At 42.2% G+C, this 24,124-nt stretch overlaps 1 protein-coding gene across 1 annotated transcript in view; it reads right to left on the minus strand.

The window, feature by feature from the left end:
• REPS2 (RALBP1 associated Eps domain containing 2) overlaps positions 1-24,124 on the minus strand; it is a 103,642-nt gene that overhangs the window by 55,799 nt on the left and 23,719 nt on the right. The window contains exons 2-7 of the mRNA XM_055702050.1: positions 11,489-11,612; positions 9,137-9,285; positions 7,525-7,648; positions 4,637-4,734; positions 2,718-2,856; positions 840-903 (exon numbers count right to left, since the gene is read on the minus strand). Of these exons, the coding sequence (XP_055558025.1) occupies positions 840-903; positions 2,718-2,856; positions 4,637-4,734; positions 7,525-7,648; positions 9,137-9,285; positions 11,489-11,612 (698 nt within the window). The remainder of the gene's footprint in view (positions 1-839; positions 904-2,717; positions 2,857-4,636; positions 4,735-7,524; positions 7,649-9,136; positions 9,286-11,488; positions 11,613-24,124) is intronic.

Here is a 24,124-nt window from a genome sequence, read left to right on the forward strand (position 1 = left end):
TCTTCTTAAGTAATCTTCAATTCCAATATTCACTTCCGCCAACACTATGCTTCTTCATTTTTGGTGGTGTTTTTTTTTTTTATTTTCACAACTGACAATCCACTCTGAAAAGATTCCGGACATATTCTTTGACCCTGACAGATGTTTAGGCTCTTGCAAGCTTCTTCTTTTAATCTCTCTTCATGAAAGCATATATAAAGTAAAATCTCTATCATCATTTCTGATAAACATTTTAAAAACTCTTTGTTCTTCCTGTCTGAGATGCAAGGAAGACACTGAATTACAAAACACCACATCATTTATGAAAATATAATAGAATCCTCGTCAGATTTTACCACGTACAGTTCCATCCATAAACATTTCTAAATAAGCTCATTAAAAGTAAGTGTACTGGCTCATCAGAAAAGCACTGATCAATTATGTAGTTGTACTTACTAAAAATTAGGCATTAGTTAGGTCTCCTCTGACAAAACACAGCCAAAAACATATAACCAACGACACATCTAAAACATTCCAGAGGTGCTTCTCTTCTGTGTCATTTCATGAAAAATGTCAGTTCGTTGACCTAGTAATAACGCTGCTTACAACATACTGAAGAAAGCTCTCAGTATATCGCTGTTCAAGCCTTCCCAGCCCTGCTGAGTAGGTGAACGTCTCTCCAGAAAACAAGTGTGTCACGAAGATCAATGAGCACCCTGCCGCTCAGGCCTGGAAGTGATCCTGGCAGTAAGAGCAATAATTATAATTGAAAACAGTTTTCAAAATTTAACAAGAACTCTTGAATTAAGCATCTTTTAAAAAAACAGGATACACATCCCCAACACTATTACAGTACTTACCAGATGTGAGAAAGCTCTGGGATGGGCAGCTTTGATTTTGTGAAGAAATTCTTTGCCACAGAACCTGTTGGGAAACCGTGCCTTATCAACTTTTGGAAATAAATTCTCCAATTATTTACCTTTGGCCAGGGCTGCCATGCCAGAAACAGCTGGTTACTCTGCGTCCAAGAGATGCTCAGATTAACTGGATTCTGATATAGCTGTTGGACCATTTGTCTTTTGCTGAGTAAGTGACAAAAGCAGACAGAGCTGTAGATCCCATTTCCCCATTCCCTCCATACGGGAAAAATAAATTAAGGAAAACACACTTTAGTACTAGTAACTCTAAGCAGCATAACGAGTACATCACCAATGATGAATTAACAGACACAATAGGCTCTGCTTCACCCAGAAGCCATGTATCTGGCTGCTCTCCCAAGATGTTGCTTTAACCATGACGTTTCCCTGCAGTGACTCAAATTTTATGGGAAAAAAAAGAAGAAACAAAAAAAAAAAAACCCCACAAAAAAACCCCCACCAACCTGGAGATTCAGATAGCACGTAGCTGTTCTCCTGCTACAGACATCCACACTCACCCCCTGCCACTGTCACTGGGGCAGATCCAAGACTCACCTAGTGCAGCATGTCCTGTCCAACACTACATGCCAAGAAGGAGCATGTGACCATGACAAAGCCACGTAATAACAATGTAACTCCAGAGTACCCCCAACTTCTGACCACCTGCGATTCAGGAACTTTCTCAACCCAACGGTAGCACTTAAATGTTCAGTAACTTCCAACAGATTTTTCAGTCACACATTTCTCAAATAACTTCTTAACCTGGACAAACCTCTAGCATCTGTATCGGCCTGCAGCAAGGATTTCTACAGCTTAATTATTTTAGGATGTTGTGGAAGCTCAAATTTAACATTTATAAATATTAATTCTGGATATGCAAGGACTGCCTGAGAACCTTGTTCAACATAAAGGAAAATGCATAACTACCCGAGAGGCTGTGTACGTGTATATATATGCATGCACAGTTACAGACATGTATAAGTCCATGAGGAAATAAAATGTTGTTGAACAACCACTTTCTCTTTCAAGCAAATTATATAAAGGAGACTTAACTGAGGCAAAGAACTGGTGAAGCACTAATTTCCTTCAGCAGCAGGCAATTCATTTAAAGTGGCTGGATCCAAGCCTCCTGAGCCCCAGTAATATAGCAGGGCTTAGTGAAACAACCCCAGTTTAAAATTTGTGATGTTTTCCATGCCAGCCCAACTGTGTGTACCTGCAGTGACTCCTCCCATGAGCAGCCTGATTCTCCTATTCAGGATGGAAATGCAACCTCAATACGCTGTTAATAATACTTTGATCATGCGCGTGCTCTCCAGGATTTGCTTTTAATCGCCTAAAGATCAGAATCTCAGTGTCTCAGAGCCATAAGCACTCAGGCTTGACCACAGAGGACAGTTAACTGAATGCTTCACTTTCATCATATGTACACTGCCACATTTCTGCTGGGAAAGCAAACACAACGCCTAAAGTTTTTTTCAGCTCAATATACACTGCAGGTGTGTGATCCACAAATACTGCTGGTCAAATACACAGCACCCATTTTAAGTCTTACTGAATCACCAACACTTCTTCCTCAGATGTAATTATTTTTCTAAAATCAGAGTATTTAGGAAAATATAGAAAAAATATAGAAAAAAGCATAACGGACATAGTATTGGTTTGCTCTTTGAGTTTTCTGCCTTTAAAATGAAATCACAATCAACTCTTTCTCATAAATTCACTCCAGAGAGAAAAAATGAGTTAGTTTATCTACTCAACATTTCTGAACCCTCAGCCTGGTCCCTCTACCCAAGATGCATGGTGTTTGGTAAAAATTACCTGAAATAAAGGAGTTCAGGTCAGGCTGCAGGGACCTGAACTGGTTGATGTAGTAGTCTCGTTGCTCCTCTGTTATTCTCCAAGGGTCATCCGAGTAGCGGGTGCCGCTGTCCTGCTGCTCCCGCTCTGCTGAAAGAGACTGAAGAGAGGGACAGTGGCACCAGCCGCAGCGGGGGCCCAGAAAGGCACTGGCAAGCTCAAGAAACCAGATTCACTCTCTTCTATTAGCAGACACATACTTTAAAAATACAAGAAGCAGTAACGGCCACACTGATTACCATCCCACTACTTATCTGTTAAAGCTCAGGCTAGTACTAGGTGCCTTCACCCAGGCAATTAAAGGAAGTTTTACAGGAGCAAAGCTAAAAGGAAATCTTACTACTGCTGACTGCGAAAAGGAAAGTCCAAGTCGTATTTTATCACCTCTGGATTCATTCTGGGGGTTCGTTTTGCCTGTCATGCATTACAACCCTGAACTGCATACTGCACACCTGAAAGGGATGGAACCAACAAAGGACCAACAGCTGTATTTATGCAGTACCGTGCATGAAAATTCAGCACTGCTAAGAAACTACATGCTTAGTCTAGGAGTGGTGCTGTTAACTACAGAGTTACACCACTTCTGGACCCTCCGCTCACCCAGGTAACAGCACACACTATGCCAAGCCAGGGAGACATACAAACCCCTGGAGACCTTCTCAACCTTCTGTCACTTCCTACAGCTTAGGTAAAAATCCTACTTTGGGAAAAAGAGTATTCTTGAAGAGAAGGACATTTTATCAATTTATGTCTTTGCTTTCTGACGGACTTGTTTAAGGGAGGTCTGTACGTTCCACAGGTGGGGGGGGGGGGGGGGGGGGGTGGGGGGGGGGGGTGGGGGCGGGTGTCAGCACAATTAGTGTTTTTGTCAAACTGGAATGACTTAGTAATCAAGATTTAGGCCTGGATGACAGCACTCTTAAAGAGAGAGAGCAAGAATGAACAGCAAACCAGGCTCCAGCCAGCTCTGAAACCCTTTCTCTGACATAACTTTACACTTCCTAAGAATCAAATGCAAAACAGTGGTTCTGAAATACATCAAAAGATCCCCAGAACAGGTAACATCATAAGGCTGTAAATTGATGTTCATTTCAAAGTGCTGCATAAATGCAACCCATTTCATTTCAAGTTAGCACAAATTATGTGACACTACCTGTAGATGTTTTCCTGAGGCTCAGGTGGCATTTTGTTATGTGTGTGGTTGCTAAGCACTCAGGAAAAGGTAGAGTCTCCGATTCTTACTTATTTAGCAAAAGCTCTCCCTTAGGAGAGCTTTGCCCTTCCTTAGGGCAAACTACTTGTTTGCATAATAAATACACAGCAGGCATACTGGAACATAGGAAAGATCTGCTTTTGCAAACCAGCAGGAAAACATAGGACCCGTCACACAAAAGCAAACAAATGCCCAGAAATTCATTCATTCTGTTTGAGATGCAATTTAACCAATTGGGGTGAAAAAAAATACACAGAATATTAGGCCACTAATTCTGTACATGTGTTATCGACAGCATTCTAAATCAAGCAAGAATCCCTGTGAAACCTCATATATTTTAAAATAAAAATGTTTTACTAGGGTAACCTGAATACTTATTTTATTTTTTTTACTTTCAAACTGAAGATTATCAGTCTAGTTTTGCTATCTATGCTATTAGATTGAGAAATTTAATTAATTGTATTATTTGTTTTAATATTTCCTTCCCATCAGCTTTTTTTTTTCTTTTACATACGCTAAAAATGCATGCTTCAGCCTCTAATCTAAAAACACCATGGAGAACCCTATTTTTGAAGTGAGAATTCTTCTTCCTTCCCCACCCACCCTTTTTTTTAATGTCTATTATTTTCTTAGTAGTACTACCGAAGAAAAACATGCAATGCGTTACCCGATTAGGAGTTGAACAGGTCAGTGCAGGTTTGGCTCCATAATTCCCTGATGATGGTCCATCTTGCTGGTGAGTTGAGTGTCTGACTTCATAAGGAGCTACAGGCATTTAAAATAAAGCATATAAATGGAAGGATAATCAAAGAGTTTCTACTAGGCTAAAGGAAATCATTAAATACCACAAGGGTCAAGAATCTAGCTTGTGAACCTAGTATCACAGTATCAATGTCCATTTTGTCTTCTGCAACAAAATTTCAGTCACATACTTGTCTCTCACATCATTCTTCAGACATTACTGATAGTCATATCAGTAGATAGAAACTGTCAGTTATATATTACTAGGTAACAGAAATCATTGTTCATCATGTTGAAATATATATTTATATAGCCTGTTTATATGTTTATACATTTTATATACTTAGTCATATATAGCACATGAATGCATTATAAACAAGAAGAAATAATTCAACTGAGCTGCAAAAAATATGCTTTGACAATCTATCCAATAGTAAAACACTAACTTTCCATATACTCTTCTTCCCCCTTCCCCAGTTTTCAAAATATATGACTCACCACTTTGCATTATTTGGAGTAAAGTTAGTAAAGAAAAGTAACAATTACTTCTTTTTCTGCTAAAGTCAGTCACTTATGTTCCACTCCAGCAAACATAGCTAGCAGTGACATAACAGCACCTTTAGAAACAATGTTTTAAAAATAGGTCAAACATGCAAACAAAAGGCAACTCGCAGACCCTTACAGAGCTGAGAACTTCTGCTGCCAGGCGATTTCAAATTTACCATTACAAAGACAGAACTTAAAAGACTTTTGACAAAAAATGAGACCAAGAAACATAAAAATTTTGAGCTCAGGAAGACCTTAAAAATTATACTCCTAACCCCCTTGCTTTCTTAAGTGATCTAATCCTGTATTAGTATTTATTTTTATGTCTGTACAAGTAACCTCCAATTTCAGGGGGAAAAAACACGAACGCCCTTAGAGAGATTTAAGTACAAGGCCACACTGCTGTGTGTTTGCTAGGAACAAATATCTTCTAAAACTATCAAGAAAAGCAGTACATAGTCACTGCTGCAGTGCAAAGCACTGCCCTTGAAGACACAATGCCCAGTTTCAGGGTCGGCCTGGCAGCACAGAACAGCCCACCCAGCCCAGCACCGTGTCACCAGCACCTCTTGCACATACACTAACACAATGGCTTTCAGACCTAACCTTTCCAGTCCTCTTCAGAAAACTGGAAGGGTCCTAATTCTAAAGGCCAGGGAGAACCAGTAGGTCACCTAGCCTGGCACTCGGTACGGCATGGGCCAGAAAACGTTACCCGCTTCAGCCGCTGAGAACACATTCAGCTGAATAACCAGTGGGATTAGATTAGGAGAAAATCCTTTCCTGGAAAATAGGAGAAATTCCCTTTCCAGAAAATAACCATAGTGTTCTATACCTCTAGGATTTTAACACCTTAAAAATTCAAGCAGTTGAGTAACTCATTTTAGAAAAAGTTAACAGCTGGATCGGACACTGCTGCCTCTACTCACTTTGCACAGCTGCTAACTTCATGAGAAATTTCACTGAAGTTATGTATGCAACCACATTCAGAGGGGAAAAAACCCCCCACCCAACACACAAAACAAAAACAACACCCAAAATACCTGCCCCATAACATTGACAGATCTGGGACTGGGTCCCAGAAAACAGCAGAGTGCACGACAGATAACACGGTCAGCTGCTCCTGATGGATGCCTCCTGCCTGGCTCTCCAGGGTGTAGGCTATCTGCCACACGTCTTCCTCACTGGAGCAGAACACATGTTGTAGCAGAAGACAACTTTGCCAGTGTTATTTCTTTCAGAAGTCAACCATCACTGTTTTGATCAGTTATGCCAAAGGTGGGGTGGGAAAAAAAAAAAAAAAATCCCATCGCTGAACAAACAGCAGTTTACCTAACCAGCAAATGAATGCCCGTGACTCAGTACTGGCACAATTTTCACACAGAGACCACTTTACAGTGTTGAACACATTCTTATTATGGCTGTACTGTTTCAAAATGTCATAATAGCTCTGTTTTTTCACTCATTTGTAAACAAGGACAACAGCTAAAGGACTAGCACAGTCCACTCCTCACTCACTGTAAACACACTAGCTGAAAGCAGGAGGGATGATGGAGGGATGGTACATACCAACGCCTACCATTGCCATCATCCTGGTCACCAGATGTTGCAATTAGGAGAGCACAGACACCTTACTATTAACAGGAGCTTGTAAAGCCTTAATAAAACAGGTTTCTGCCCCACTACCCACTTACTAAAATTAGAATGTTTTGCCACCTACTCTAATACCACAGATGTCAAGGTGAGAGCATCTATGCAGGGCCTTATTTTTGCCTGTTTTGCTTAAGTTACATTGTCGGACTGTTTTTATATTCATGTCCCATTGTCATCTCTGTTACAAAACCAGAGAGATCATTATTCTTTCCTGCAAAGGAAGGTTCACTGCTGATCTGAAAATTAATAGAGCAGCTACTGAAATCAGAAGCGGGCTTTTCTTTGCCTCTAATGAAACCAAAAGCATCACGTACTCTGAAAACACTCACAAACACCTGCCACTAGGACATACTGCACATAGTCTTGTCAGAGATTAGGTATTTGCATTTATCTGTGAGCAGTGACATACAAATCTAACTAATTTACCAGAAAGCAAACAGGAAGATAGGCCTGAACAATCAAAATAAGTTGATTGAGTCATTTTCTAAAACACAGGTCTAATTAAGTTTTAAAATCATTAGGCTGATTGCCAATTGCATTTGAAATATGGATGCTTCTGAGAAAGGAAAAATAAAAGAATTTAATATAATGTGCATATCCCAATTTTTATCTTACCTCCATGCTGCTGCTCCAGCCCACTTCTTGATTTACCATATCCATAACTTGGGGGTATTCTCTGGTAAGTAGATGGAGAAGCAGGAGGTGAGCAGATAGGAGACATTGGAGGAGACTTGGGCTCCTATTTCAAAAACACACAAACACAAAATGCAACTCTGAGACAAAAAAAACACCAAGTAATCCTGCACAGTGATCCGAACGAATACAGCACAACAGGTAAAGAGGCAGCAAACACTGCAGCTCCCTCAGGCCCTTTATTTCCAGGAAAAGGCTCCTTAAAAAAAACAAAAGACAGAATTTGGCACAGAGCCTTCTAGGGGTAAAGCATAGCAACGCCATTGCAAAGCTTTACAATGAACAGTGTAAAATATTTTACTTCCAAAGATGCCTGAAGAAGCATATGTAGAAGGCTTAATGTGAGTGGGTATCTATGAATTTACTTAACACATTTAGTGTGAGTGCATTTTGTGGGAGAGCATTTTTCCTATTAAAAAAAAACTTTTAAAATAAATCTCTGAATCAGTATTTTAAGCACTCTGTGGATCTGTAGGTGTTACTGGGTAACCTAAAGCTTTCTCTTTGCCTTGACTTACAGAGATAGTTTAAGAGGAGGATGTGATCCCGAAACAGTTTACTGAATGAAAAGGAAAATACCGCACAACACAGGTAACCTAGACTGAGCCAGGGGTTTGAGGGCAGCATTCCGCTTTAGTGTCAGTACACACAGGCAGACATGCTGCCCTTCCCCATCCTGCAATTCCACCTGTGTATCTTGTCATCAGCTCACTCCTGCTGGCTGACCTCAGGCTGGGAATGTGGTTACTCATGACAGCACCGTGGTGCGATACATGATACACGTGTGCATGCGTTAGGGGAAGATAAAGAACCTGCCACCAGGCACTTACAGCATGACTGATACAGTACCAGAGGAGAAGGTGTCAGGCCTGGGGAAAATAATGCAAATGAAGGCTGAGCTGTGAAGCTGGTTGTATCTGGGTAGGTGCTCCCAACTCTCCTAAACACAGGTGATGCAAATCTCTCAGACAGATTTACTAAATCATCAACTCAAAACAACGGATGCTGGGACAATGTTTCACTGAGGACGGAAGAAAAGCAGATCTCTTCTGGACTACTCCTGCGGAAGATTAGAATGGAAAAAAACAAAAAACTGGTGGCCTTACCCTACCCAGAAATACTGACTTGTGATTCAACACCTTTTCTCCAACTGAATATTCCTGTAGTGACTAAGGATCATTCCGGCCATGAGAAATCGCTTGCTTTCCTGTTCTATTTGCCACCTCTCTCCTAGTCCTCTCCAAGAAACAGTGCTGGACTGTGTAGGAGGACAACACCGAAAGAACTTGTACCAAATATTACAGGGCTGACAGATTTATACAAGCTCATATAAAGAAATTCCCTTCAGGGATGCAACTGGGATGCATCAAAATCAGAGCACAGCCCCAGTGGGGAGTATCTGCATGCCAGGAGTTCATCTCCTGTCTAGTACTGCAAAACTGAGTAAGCCCATGTGAGTGTAATCATTTACAGGAATGGACCCAAAAGGAGGATGCATAACAACATACTGGCCTGAAGGAGACAAGCCTGTTACCTGTTTGTCCCCTTCATCTGTTCTTTTGTAGGAATTTTTTTCCACAGTTGCATGTGGAACCTGAAATTTAACTCCATGGAGTTCTGCTGGAGTTCCGTAACGTACTTCACTGTCATTTTTCAGCGCCATAAACCGTGGCAGAGGCAATTCTTCATTAAAAGAGAGAAAAATTCAGTTGAGGCTACAGAACATTAAAAGTACTTTAAGCAGTATCGTCTTGTAAAACCAATGAAAAGTTTATTTATTTAAAAGACTACTATTTGTATTTTGTAGTGTTTATAGTTGTGGGACTCCTGTGATTATTTTATGTCTTAATAAAAATGTGACTGTTAGACAAAGCTGCATTCACTAGCTTCATACACAATCTCCCCACGCAAAAAAATAAGCCTTGTGCACGTTGCTAAAGAAAGCGGCAAACTCATTTCCTGTCAAGACGTTGTCCATAATGAAAAGAATAGCTTCCCACAGAAACTGTGGAACTGATGAATTAATCAGGATCACTTCATCCTCGATGCTGCCATCATAAAGGGAACAAATTACAAATGGGAGGGTTCAGACACCACACCAAGGCCTGGTGGGACAACTGCCTCAAGAAGTCCCATGTCATGTCTGCTCTGCAGAGCAGAAGAGCGACACTTCGTCACGCTAAGACAATTCACAATTATTTTGAAGAAACACCATTTATTTTTGTGCAGTCACCCTGAAATTAATTAAAATTAACAGAAAGCTGAAAACCCAGCAAAGCCATACATCGCCTTGGTATATCAGTTACACCTATAGCTACTACCAGGAAGAAAAAGAAATCAGCTGGAGTTTGGTACATATTACTCGCCTCACTCTAAAGGTACTCATACATTTCAAGAGAAAATGTAATTAGCACTGGAAGCGTTTCAGAAGTATGATATAAATACAAGGACTGCAAGTACCCTTCATCATTCAGATTCATGGATTTTTTGCAGATGCTGGACTTGTAAAACATACACAGTAAATCTCACTTATTTCAGGTTTCTAAATTAGTTTGTTGGATTTTGTTTGGGGGTGGGGGTTGGTTTTTTTCTCCCCAAATTAACATCCTTAAAAAGGACGACAATGCAAGAGACAGCGCACCAGCTGTCTGTAAGGAAAACAGACAAATCCAGGCTGCCTTGCTTCACCCCTGGTTTAAATTCCCCTTCCAGCAAGGCACTGAACCAAACCGTGCCAGCTGCACCTGATCCTCTCCACTTGGTTGGGAGCTCTGCACCGTGGGAGCTCAGCTCACACAGGTCTGCACACGCTCGCCAGCATGGCTCCCCACCTCGGGATGGGGCAGACCTGGGACACCACCACCCCACCCCCCCCCCCGCCCTCTAATATAGGTGAGTGTTCACATTCCATTGCCCTTAGCAGGGACAGCAGAGCAGAAGCTGTGCTGGGACCAGTGACCTGATCGCGAGGTTATGGGTACGTCCTGCCCCCTCCCTGATCTCGTGGCCAGTTGCATCGCTGCCTTCAGCAGGATGGTGGCAAGTACTCCTGCCCACAGCACAGCCTCACGGCGTGGTTCCAACGCCCACCTGGGATATGGGGGCCAAGGGTTGAAACCTGGTCAGCCTCAAGCCCTAGTGAAAAGCCATGTGTTTTGAAGCCTAAGCCCTGCTGAGGAAAAGCATGCATCACCAAGGCAAGAACAGAGGCCCTTCCATTTACTCACTATCAAGGTTTCACAGCTAAAAGGGACCTGCTTCCTCTCTTCACCACTTTAGTTTGATAAGCCTCTTTAAGGAGCATTTTTTGCCATCAAAAACGGTACATTTAATCTTACTGTCAATTCACTGGGAAGAACAAAGCTGTTTTAAATTACATCTACACATTTTCACACCTACTGATAGGAAGCATTAGGGTTTTGTCACCATTATGCATTTACTTCAGCAGGATTATTTGCTAAAACAGATGAGTGTTGCAAGCTGCCCTGCACAGAGGGACCCCTGATCTGCCCACGTTCCCCGCAACATGCCTCCACCCAGAGCAGCTATCACCCCCCACTCCGGACAGCTGTCAAGACTAGCGGCTGAAGGTGAGAGAGAAATGCATCCCCAGTACTGATCAGCTGTCATTTGTGCCATTCCTTTGGTAATGCCTTTCCAGAGGGGGATGTCATCTCAGCTTTGCCATATGTGTAATTCACTGCAATTTTCTACCTTAGAGACTTAGACTTAGAGAATGTAACATTACCTTCTACTCTCTGCTCCTCAAAACACAATCGTTTAACAGACACATTAGGAGAAAAAGTTTACCAGCACAGAGAGCTGACAAGCACTAAAGAAAGTGAGAAACAAGTGCATAGTGCTGCAAGGAAAATTTGCTACTTACCATTCTTAATGCTTTCAATCCGTACTGGGAACCCTGACTGTGCTGCTGCAATTAACTTCAAAGCAATATAAAATTGAGCAGGACCAAAATAACCCACACGCTTGGCTCCACAAACTTCTGTAATCTAAGAGAAGAGACGGGTTGTTGGTTAAATGCATTTCGCTCTTCCAGAGAATGTAAACATCTCTACATAGACAAAGAAAAATTCTTTAGAAATGCAAAATGCTTTTTGTTGTATTTAAATTTCTATTAAGCATATTTGTTTCAATTCTGGACATTGCTGTCTGATCACACTCCCCTTAGCATGTCAGAGATAGGTAGGTAGCTGCTAAGCTTTTCAGAAGCATTGCTGGTTAACACTGCTATCCTAAAACAACTTTGGGGTTTTCATACTACATATGGTTTTAACAGCAGGTGAAATGATAACTTATTAAGGTCACTGTCCAGTAAAACATTTCCACTGCAGAAGCTATGGTATTCACAGAAAACTGTACTTTAATATTAACCCTACAACAACAGTTCAGACAATTACTGTAACAAACACAAGAAATACCCCATCACACCGCTTGAGCCAAACACTGTTGTGAAAAATTGACACTGTCCTACCGAAGCTTGATTTCTATACATACTTCACTGTTTGCTTCATTCAGCCACCTCTATGAAGCAAACAGCTCCACATTCCCATGCTCAGACAACAGCTAAACAAACAACAGCTGTCTGCAGGTTTTAAGCACAGGCGCCAACTTTCCCATCCCTGGAGTTCCCAGATGTTCACAAACAAACCTCAGCCGAGCACTGAGGTTAGAACAAAACCCTATTCACTCTGGACATAAAGGGAAGCCACAGATTGTCTTCCTGAAAAATACACCTAGATGAGCAATATCTCCTGGCTGGCGAGGTACACCACCCGTGTCCAGGATGACCCCAGAGCTGTGTCAGTTCTTCATGGGCAAGAGCTGCTCTCTGGAAAACCATGTCTGTGGATCGCTCCCACGCTACAACAGCATGATGGAAACTGTTTCGATGTCATGTATGAACAAATAGCGCAAATGAATATTCTATTTTTTCTAATACATTTTTATATGTATATATACACACATACACACACAGATTGGCAAAATGTCAGCTGAAACTGTTACTGAAGAGACCAATGTTTTGGAACAGTAATTCCTACAAATCAAAGACAATTATCTTCACGCAAACTTTTTCTTCTCTGGATATGGCTTCTGCTTTGAGCGAATGAGGTCTGGCTCCCTTCTCTTCCTGCAAATTCTAGAGATACATGGCTTAATTTCTTGACCACAAGACATGTCAAGCAGCTTGCTTTTCTCTTACTGCTTGATGAAAAGGGAGATGATTCTGTGTATGAGGACAGCTTCAATTAGCCAGCAGCATTTGTCAGTTCCTATCTTCTACATCATCCTTTTTTTCTGAAGTCACTCTGCCCTTTTTTTTTTTTTTTTTTTTTTTTTTTTTTTTTTTTTTTATCCCCCCTGCCCTATCACTGGTCTTACTTCTTTCATTTACCAAGTGCTCTGTATTTCCACTGGAATGTGCCTGAGATGGACGGTGCCAAAGCATGATTAGGAATGGGAGCACGCTGGAGAGGGAGGAACAGGTGTAGGGGAACTCCTTGGAAGAGAGCCGCGCTCCATCCAGGACATGAGAAGGCACCAAATACAAGTCAGTGGATGGCACTATGCATGCATAGTGTGGCAGGGGTCTCCCCACTGCCATAGGGGGCAACACCGTCCACCGTAGGGGTCCCACTGCCCCAGCAGGTGCCCCAACAGCAGTCTACCAGGGTGCTGTGGCAGGAGCTGCCATGGCAGGTGGGTGCCCGCCGTGCTGTGGGAGCAGCGCCTGGCTGCCTGCCTGTGGCAGGGGCGTGCTGCCGCGGCAGCCCATCACTGTGCCAGCACAGCTTTAGGAGGCTGGGGAGGGAATCGGTACCACTTCTGAACTCCAAAGCAGGTTCCTTCCCCTTGTCGCTGGATGCTCCTAATTCACTCGGTCCTGCTGCCCACACCTCCCACTCCTGCACGCTCCTGCCCTGCCAGCAGCCCCAGCTCTGCCCGATGCAGCAGCGCAGAGCACAGGCGGTGGGGTTTGATGCAGCACATGCAGCCATGCACCACGGCTGTGGCCAAGCTGGCTCCCCACGGGCACAACCACCCGTGCACACCAGACCCGGACAGCAGAGGGGACAATGCTGCTGTGGCAGGTAGGCAAGGAAGCCATCAGCTGGGGGCTTACTGCACGTCCCAGGCACACAAAATTAACAACCTGGGGAGAAGATGGAGAAGGGCCACAACCAAGCTGAAATTCAATCTGGGTGCACAGCCCCGGTTTGCTATGGGAGAGTTGGTTGGTTTTTTTTTTTTAAAAAAGGGCAGTGCTAAATAAGGCAGTTTGCAAAATCCAGACATCTGCCGGCACACAGGTCCTGCCATGGGGGGGTGCAGGTGATAACCCCCTGCGTGACCCACAGCCAGTGCCTGCGATGGCAGGTGCTGTGGTGCAAAAACAGCACGTAAAATCCCTGGGTGTAAAATCCCGGGGTGTATGAGCGCTCCCCTCCTGCCCCAGCACCCTGCGCTTGCTAGCACAGAGCAACAGTATTACCATGCTCTGCGTTTCCCTCTCACCAGCTGCTGGAAGGAGGAAACACCGAGCAACTGGGACTTTCACATAGGGATTTGAGATGCTATCATCTTCCTGAAAAGATACTGAGAGTTAATTTTCCATATCTTTTCTATACTTTGAAATATTAAGGTCACTGAATGTTGTAAATGTTCTGCTTGCTCCTCATACGGAAAACATGAACATTTTACTCTGATCTAGCAGATGAAAAATTTCTAGCAAGGATACACCACCTCTCAAAAATATGGTGTTATTCCTAAAGTATACTAACAGCCAACCAACCTGAAACTGTCTCTTTGTAATTTTGCTCTTTGACGGTAACGACAGAAATATATTTTGTAGGCACAAGCTTCTCTCTGTTATTTGTGCAACTAAATCCTGATCTCTTTGTTAATGGTTCAGAGCAAAAGATGCAAGCTGACAAAGCAGCCAAATTTTTTTTTACACAATTAATTGTGGGTATTCATATAGATTAATTGCAGGTACAGGCATTTAGGCTTACCAGGTTCCTTGTACAGTTAAAGGAGCAGGTACTGGGTTCCTTCCAGACAGCATTTCATACTATCTACATCAGGACCCTGATTAGAGCTGCTAACAGGTGCAGCCCCTCTCTCCAGCAACCACAGAGGTAGGTGGCAGATTAGCTTTTATCCAAAATTAATTCCTCAGAACATGCTGTCTGCTCAAATTTCCACAGCAGCTTAAACTGAATACTGCATTATTTTTTTGTTACCCTGTTTCACCTTTTTCAGGGTCAGTGCATATAGCCTCTTGATGGGCAGATTACATTTAGTGATACGCAATACTGAAATCGAGCTAGTCTGTGTGATGTACTATTAAGACTCTCCAAGATTCATCTGAATTAAAGGCATTGTATATGAAAAAAATATCGTATCACATTCAAGCTGAAACTAGGCTCTAATAAAGCAGAGAGCACTTTGGAACTAAGATATGTGAAAATATTCCCTGAAATACAGGGGAAACATCAATTCTGCTTTCATTAAACTGATATTTAAAACCAAGTTCTTTCTGTCCTTTCCTGTTGTCAGTTTGGGTTGCATTCTTTTCAGCAATCTAGCAAGGCAAGAACAGGTAATTTCTACTCATGCACTGCTAAACAGACACACATGTAAATCAAAACAACTTGCATACCTTGACATTTCAAGGGAGTTTAATACAAAACTATTGGTAATCAATTTTCATTGCATTCTTTTTAAATATTCTTCAGCAGAAAACTGTAACCCTCCAGTAACAGCCAAATATTGAAGAGAGGTTTAATGAAGAACATGTTGGAAATAATTTTTCACCGTGGCAGGTTACAGGTGCTGCTTGCCAAATCTAACCTCAGGATGACAAACGGAATTAGTCAAAAACTGATCTATTCAACGGTTTATGAGGCAAGAGTATGATGCTAAGCGAACTAAAACTGAGTTTACATGTACTGCAAGATGTAACTGCTTATATGAAACAATTTCACAGGTCATTTGCCAATTAAGGAAAAATGTTGATTTTGTACAACATGTGAAAACAAAATTTCTCAGAGCAGGATGTAAAGCTGTAGTGTCTAATCTCGTGTTTGTTCTCAGTCAGTCCTGCAACAGCATCTCCCAGTTCAATGGGACTGCAGCAGGTAGCCTTGAAACACACATTCTGTACACAAATTGCACCACCTTCCCTATCAAGCAGCCAGAAGAAGGGGAGAAAGTGCAAGATCTAGATGCCTGCACACCCTTCTGACATGCCAGAAGTTTTTCTATGGTTGTAAAAATATGCAACATTTTGGGAGGTGGAGGGTGTGGAAAACCCAACAAAAAAACTGCAAAATAATTTCCAACTCATCAACATTAAAATCTAAAATGTAGCTACAAGCTGTTTGGAAGACTGGCTGTTTTAAGTCACCATTCTCCATGCAAACTTCTAATGGAAAATCTTTACATCTTGAGATGCTGGAACACAAAACAGATTTTTGTATTTATTATCCACTCACTGCTCTGCTCTATCAGCTGACAGTGAGTGTTACTTTTGTAATTGCTCCTTGAAATCATCCCACATGAAGCAGCTTCTCCCAGCACAATCTGACATTGTTCCAGCTCTCCCCAGTTCTCTCCAAACAAGTTTCCACTGCAGTATCCAAGAGCACTGACCTTGCAAACACCCTGGGCAGGTCTAATGCAGATTGCAAAAGCTAAACTTCAGGAACTGAACATGAGCCTAGAGCTGAAGTTTCTTTTCCGTAAGTAGGAAAAGAGATAAAATCAGACACCATCTACTCCATAATCCTACAGACAGGCTGAAATGACCATCCTGCAGCCTAAAGGGAAAGGTTAACAGCTGTAAGGCAAAGGTAAAGCTGGGAGTTTCGCTTTTTCATTCAGCCATCAATGCTGCTACAGCATCCCCTATATCCAGCTGGCACACAGTTTTTGTCTGTTCTGCCCTCCTATTCCTACCTGCCACGTAGATGGTCACTGCTTGGCATCTGTGGGCAAACCCAGCCCAAAGGTGCTCAAACCTCTGTGTGGGTTGTGAGACTCTGTGAGGAACACGTATAAGCTGAATGCATATTCAACTCATTCAGAAAGCAAAAGAAAACGAGCATCACTGACTCCAATGTTAAAGCAAACTTTCTCACTGCACTTTCCATCTCAGCCCAGCCCCAGAAAGCACAGTTTTTCTACTTGTCCTTCCTCAAGCTACAATGAGGTAGGTAGAAAGATTTTCCAGTTCATCAACTGCCTCTGTGTTTTAAGGAACAATTGGAAAAGCTCCTGCCGTGAGCCGATGCACACCTTGGCCAATGCTCTCTGGAGGACAGCCAGCCGTGATCCCACAGCTTGGTCCTCAACCACAGAGCAACCCCAGGCTCCCTTTTGGATCAACCACCCTCTTGTAACAGTTTCAAAGACAAATATTTGCAGCAGCAGCTTATCAACAGCTTATCGCAAAATTGTGTCAGGTATCTGACCCACTTCACCTTTTTTTTTTTTTTAAATTTGTGTTTACAGAGCCTTTGATCTGTTTGTTACAGACAAGTTTTGCTACATTCTTAAACAGGTATTTCTTTGTGAACAGATCATTGTTCAGATATCTGTAACACTACCTGGAGCCTGGGGCTATTTCTTCATTATTTAAAGCAAAGTAGTAACACACCCTGGATCCAGGAGGATTACTGCCTGGGAAGGCAACAGGAAGAGGAATGTTACGTGCCCAGCTGTACAGAGGAAGAGGCTCTCCTACGGCTTAGGTTCCTTAGCTCAGCTCCTTCATATCAGTGGTATTCGTGTAACTTCATTTTATCCTGTCATCCTGTCTTTTAAAAACAGGTGTTTTACCCGCTTTTTACTTTTTTAAACATCACTTGAGATGCTTACTAAAATCTAGCTATTTTGAGCAAGCAGGGTACTGACATCTATAAACCAAAAGGAATTCAGAACAGCTTAGTTTATGGAACAGGAATATACATAGTATATTTTTAAAGACCTAACTACAAAATATTCTCACAGTGTAAGCGCCGTATGATCATTGCTTCATAATAAAGAACACCATAATCTTAACTTGCAAGACAAGCTACTAATAAACTGCCAAAGCTTAGCAACCTCAGTTGACACAGCAGTAAAAGCAGCAGAGAGCAACCGCATCTGTTAGGCAAAAACCTGTCAATAGCATCATCAGGGTTTCATCAAACTGCCTCCTGGCACGACCCAGAACCACTCACGAGTGCACCGGTGCTCCACATGTCATCACACCTCTGTGCATCTAGGGGGAAAGCATTCACCACAAAGAGAAGTAAACGCTATGCCAGCAGCTCCAAGCAGAAGATTTTATCCCAACACCAAGAACTACAAGGCTTGTGATTCAGTGCGTGCTTCCACGCACATGCACACATGGCCACGGATAGAATCACATGAAATAAACACTAAACCAATTTTCAAACAACTCTAAGTCTCACATTAAAGCTTAACGGCAGAAGTCTTTAATATACTAGAAAACGTCAGTTCCTGAGCAGAGCTTAAAAGAAACAACACACCAACACAATCGTTTTCAATCAGCGAAGAGCCTTGTGCACAAGCAGGGCAGGAGCAGTGCAAGGCTCGGCTGAGCCCTCTCTTCTGTACAACAGAGCCAGCTGCAGATGCCTACGGAAACGCAAGCATGCGAATCACGCAGCACTTCTCTTCAAGCAGGAAGACTGGCAATGCCAACATACCACAAGTTACAAAAAATATCGATCTGAATTGCACAGCTACCAGGACATGTGCGTCAGCATTGTTAATCAAAATATTTCAATTATTAAGGAGTGTTGGGTAGAAGCATTCTGCCAGGGAATAAAGGCTGCTGATGCATGCCAATATTTATAAGCACTGAAGTATACCTGAAAGAAATCTCATCTCCTATGCTAAACCTTTTGTCTTTAATATACAAACGCTGATGAATCTTTTATCTGCATGTGGCACAGAAAAGGTGGACACTTTCATCTAATGTCAATCTTCTTGGGAGGTTTAAGAACCACCATTCCTGAGAAATATTTGACAGCCTCCATGCCAATTGCTCCATTCACAGCAGCACTGACTACAGAATTAGGTCACAGGTTGTTATATACATTTGCTGATACTTCATTCCATCTTCCCTTTGAAAGAAAAACCTAACATCATTTTCAGTAAACACATGCCTTTAGAAATGCATAAAAAACTTGCAGGGGTGAAAAAGATGAAGCAACTTATTTTCAAAACCTTCTTGCCTTTTTCTTCTCACTATTTGGAAAATGAATTCTCTGAGAACAGTGTTCATCCACCTAAACTTGTATCAAACTCTCGTAAAAAAATTATCCAGGTCAATAAATAAAGCTTGTGCCAATAAATTTGTATAAGATTATGCATGAAATTTTAGTAAAGCTCCAAGTTAACACTTGGAACACAAAAATAAAAAGCCTGAAAAGACTCCAGATTTAAGAACACTGCATAAGGAGACCAACAAGCAGTACAGATTTTTCTAGAAGTACGAGTCCACTTATTCACCAAACTGCTTCACATTCTTTGTGGGTAATCAGTTTCTCAGCATCTGGATATGGAAACACAGATATTCAGCAGGTCACTCTCTGAAATGCTGCACACACAGCCTTGCCAAAATCACTATTAAGACCTGAAATCCCATGGAAACCTGCAGAGTACACAGAATTGCATTATGGATGTTTAATCTGCTTTTCAAATCTTACTGTAGAAACAAGGGAGTAAGTATAACGTCCCAAGTAAAATGGCAAGTAAAGAGCTGTCACACCACTCCATCCAAACAAGTAGATTGCACAGAGCTTCCACAGGGCTTATCTGAATTTTGCTGATGCAAGTCCCTGCCAAGAGCATTTCATTCTCCTGGACATGAGACATGAGTTTCATAAAGCCCATCCCACAGATGGTTAATACTATGCATTTTATACGTTGCAAATACAGTTCTTTAAAGGCATTAGTTATTCCAAGGATTTCTGTTCACTTTGCTGCTCACCTCGCCTCTTCCAAGAAGATATCTAGGGACATAACACAGAGAAGGTCCAGGATGTGACAGAAGAGAACCCAGACCCTCCAACTCTTGCCCATTCAGTGGAAACATTATCCTGAACCCCCTTACCCACATAGCAATTGACACTGCAGGAGGCGCTTGATGGAGGCAGGATATAACTATCCACACTGGAATTTGGCCAGGGCTGGCACTGGGCCAGGCGAACTACACATCTGTTCCTAAAACTTTCATCTTCTAGAGGCTGAACTGAAAACAGTATCTAAACCTTACTACTACTACTGGGAGTGAATGGAGAGCTCCTCTTTAGTTCAAGTGGAAATGCTGCGTTTTGCACAAAAGCTGCACCAGCACCCTGTGAGAATGAAAATACAGGATGATTACAAGAACATGAAAGGACAACACTATTTTTATCAAGGACAGATTTTAGAGAAAGGTAGCGTACATATCCTTGTTTTTTTTAGCATTTTAGACCACTTCAGCAACAAAGCTGTTAATTATTTCAAGGAATACTTTACACAAGCAGCACATCCTTTAGCATATTTTCATCTTGAGAGTACGTTACTACACTTACTATGAACTCCAATGTATTTCAATATGCTTATTTTTTTTAAACCTATTCAAAACACTGTGTGTATATATATACACACACAAAACTGAAATTAAATGTAACTAGAAGCTCAGACGTAATAATCAAACCTTTGTAGAAAAGGTTTCTGCAATCTGTCCAAGCCTTTTTTATAAAAGGATGAACAGTCTCTCCATTGCTGCAGTCCAGATACAGACTAAAACACATACCCTGAGTTTAAAAAAAAACCAATCTAATAAATGAAAACACTGAAATTTTATAATGGAGCATGAAGCCATTTATAATGCATGACTCCTCAAGCCTGCTTAAAAACATGTGACTGAATCTTACAGTTTGTTACTCATACTAAGAATCCTTACCCCACCTTTTGTCAAATTTCAGTCTCTCAGCAGCATGCTACACATTGAGAAACCAGTGCTTGTTTTGGAAAAAAAAAAATCCCCACTGACTTGGGTTGAAGTGATTTTGTTTGTTGAAGTCAAAATTCAGTTTGAGTATTACTCACACAAAATTCCACTTCATTTTTATACACCATGTTGTTAGACAGGATTTACCTTATTATCTGAAGAAGCTTTGTTGAATTTGAAGAATTTGTTGAATTTGAAGAATTCTTTGTTGAGACTTCAGTAAATAAGCTAGCTTATGAAGCTCAGCAGTACAAGTCTGTTTTCTTCTCATGTTAAAATACGGTCACAAAAAATCTTCGGTAGAAGTAACATAGTTGGTGAAAACACCTCCCCATCACCCATAAAGCAGCTTGCCTATCTCACCTAAGGTGCAAAAAAGTAACTTGAAACAGCTGAAAGCCACAGGCTTTATGCTTCACAGTGAGGAGATAACATCTACTGTGGACACCACAACGTTTTATGAATAGACAATCAAAGCATCTTCTCAAAGAGACTCTTTTAGCACATAAGGAAAAACAACAGAAACAACTGCTACATAAATGCTAAAGTCAAACTACAAAAAGGAAAATGGGCAGAAAGATGTCTAATCTCCCTTACAAACGTATAAAAATTAACTGCTGTCAGAAGTCTCTTCCGATACTTCCACAGCCAAAGCTACGCAAAATATGGACCTTTTCAGTCAAATCTTTCTTTTTTCATGTTTAAAAAACTTAATTCTGTCCAAACACTGCTAGGGGTGAATCCCGGAAAACAAAGCTGTTTTAATTTGCCACCACCATCGAGAGGTCTACAGGACTGCCTGCAGACGGTACCCCAGTATGCTTCTGCTGCCTCTACCAACAGCTGCCTTATTATTTCCACATTTCTTTGCAACTACAAGGAAATACTTCAGGAGTTTCACTCTCAGATGCTATGCCAGGATAACTTTACAATCTGTTCCATTTGCAGGCATTTTCACAGCTGAAAGCATACCAAGAGCAACCAACAGCAAACCTCATGACAATTACTGTTATCTTTACGCATCCAGGCAAAAACGTTTATTTACTTATTTTGGAAAGCAAACAGTATTTTCTCCTCATCAAGTGCACTTCTACTTGTTGATGGGACGCAACTCCTCCAGCCACCATCGCAGTCCTGGTGCACCAGTCACACACATCAGCCCAATTAGATGTAAATAAATTCTTCATCTCGGATCACAATCAAACATGGCACCTCGCTCGCCTTCCCTCTGCACGGGGACACGACACTCGGATGCTGAGCCCCACAGGCCACGATTTAACTCAGTACATCTGTGGGATGAAATTGATTGTAGATGACGAGATCAAACAGACAATACATAAAGCTGACTAGAAAGATTATAGAAAAACATCTAACGTTGATATTTTTACGTTTCAGTGACAGCTCACACCATGACAGTACAAGGCCTATGAGGAAGTTCAGACTCTTCTGGCTTTGAAGTTTCTACGTAAACATTAATTTCTGCTGTTTGAGATCTAGTACACAGGCTTTTACACCAAATAATGAGGTCTGGGAAACCAAAAAGCCACAGACAGCGATGGGTCAGACACGGTCACTCCAGCCGCTGGGACAGGCAGTGACCAAAACTCTCCTCTCAGCCTTCACCAGTATTTTACCTCATGTTGGCCAAGCTCTTCTGGCCATGGGCAGCAGTAGCACCGCTGACAGCAATCACGTTGAGCCATCCCTTAACGTTTCCTCCCACAGACCCTTAGAAAAATTCACGTCCAAAACTCAAGAGACACCCGCTTCTCCTTCCCGCACCGCCAGCACTGCAGCCCTGCCGCAACGCCCCCGGCAGCGCAGGCGACAAGTGGCAGGGCAGCACCTGAAAGCACCTGCCCGTGCAGACCTCCCCCCTCCACAGGCACATGTCCCCTCGTCCCCTCGTGAGGCTTTTCAGCGCAGTCGGGAAAGCCCCTCACTTGGAGGCACAGGGCTAAAGCAAACATTGCTCAAGCTTTGCTCTGAGCTTGGCTCAGCTTTCCCGTGATTTTTGGGATAAGCCCTTCCAACCGCAGGCAAGGTAACTGTGGAAGAAGTCTTCCACTCACCGCTGAAGGAATCTTTAAAAACAAGCAGAGCTGCTGATCCTACACTGGGCTGAAACGTGACTTTTCTGCTGCCACGCTGAGCTGTGTGCGTAGGTTGCATGACTGCCATTAGCTCCGGCTACCCACGGGATCCCCGGCCACCCTGCTAAAAACCCAGTTGGCGCTGCCCTGGCTGGTTCCCAGGGAAGGTGGGCAGCTCCATGCCAGGGCAGGGGGACGGACAGGCTCCTGGAGCACCTCCCAGCGCTTCCACACACAGGGCATTCCCAGGGCACGCACCTGGGAAACATTCCCAGACCTCACCAAAATACAGCGACCCAAACCCAACCTGTGACTGATCTGTAGCAGAGCTGGCTGGAAAAATATAGCAGCAAAGTTATTAGCTACAGGTTTCTGGATTTCACTGCAGAAAGCCTGGCACGTGGATCAAAGCAGGATGGCCTCTCCCATACAAGACTGTTCCCAGAATAATTTTTCTACAAGACAAAACTCAAGTTAATCCCTCTGGATCTATTTGTTTTCAATGGGTCTTGGTTCCAGTAAAGAAAAATAAGAATAAAGCTTTTCTTATACATTGATGTCTAACATACGATTTATACCATCCACCTTTTACCACCAGATTTTTTAACTCTGGCCAGTGCAATACAGATGAGCGCTTCAGCAACACCTTTACGCTTGCTTCCATTAGCCTTTCCTCTCCAATCTTTAATTAATGCTTAAAACAACCGTAAGACCCAAATACCATGATATGCAAATAATGCACCACTTAAGAATCACAGCTCTCTTGCAAAAATCTTCCATAGCACTACACAGAGATTAGTATCCAGGACTAACTTTTAGTAACATGGGTTTAAAGGTTCAGCAAACTATTCAGCAAAACAGAGTAGTTTTGCTAATTTTTCTTAACCCAAAACCACTCCTAAAAATCAAATTCTGGACATTATAAAAGGAGACCAAAAGTCATACAGAATGCTTTAAATTATCTTTTCCAAAGTCCCAGAGGGAGCAATTGATGAAGCTTGTTTTCCAAGTCTTGGTAGCAGAGTGAAGATTTGTGCAATTTAAAATTAATTGACATGTTATTAGGAGCGCTGCACTCAACTGAAATGGACATGATCCGCTGACAGAGAGGTAAGTCTGGAGTGAAATTCTGTAAAAGGATTTTCTAACCACCAGGTCGAAGGCAATTTGTGTGGAACAGCTGAGGCTGGCTCACTCTGGAAAGACAAAAGCCACTAATGGCGCACCCTATTTCTCAGCTATCACAGATGCTGCGTGATCCATCACGCATCACTGCCACAGTGATTTCTGTTCAACCTTTCTCTCCCATCCTCAGATAAAGAGAACAATAGCATAATGTATGCTTGCAAGAGACTGTCAAAAATTGCTTTGGACTTCTAAGACTTCAATCAAATAC

Source organism: Falco cherrug, chromosome 2 (genome assembly GCF_023634085.1).
Source record: "Falco cherrug isolate bFalChe1 chromosome 2, bFalChe1.pri, whole genome shotgun sequence".
In the NCBI taxonomy this organism is placed as follows: Eukaryota; Metazoa; Chordata; class Aves; order Falconiformes; family Falconidae; genus Falco; species Falco cherrug.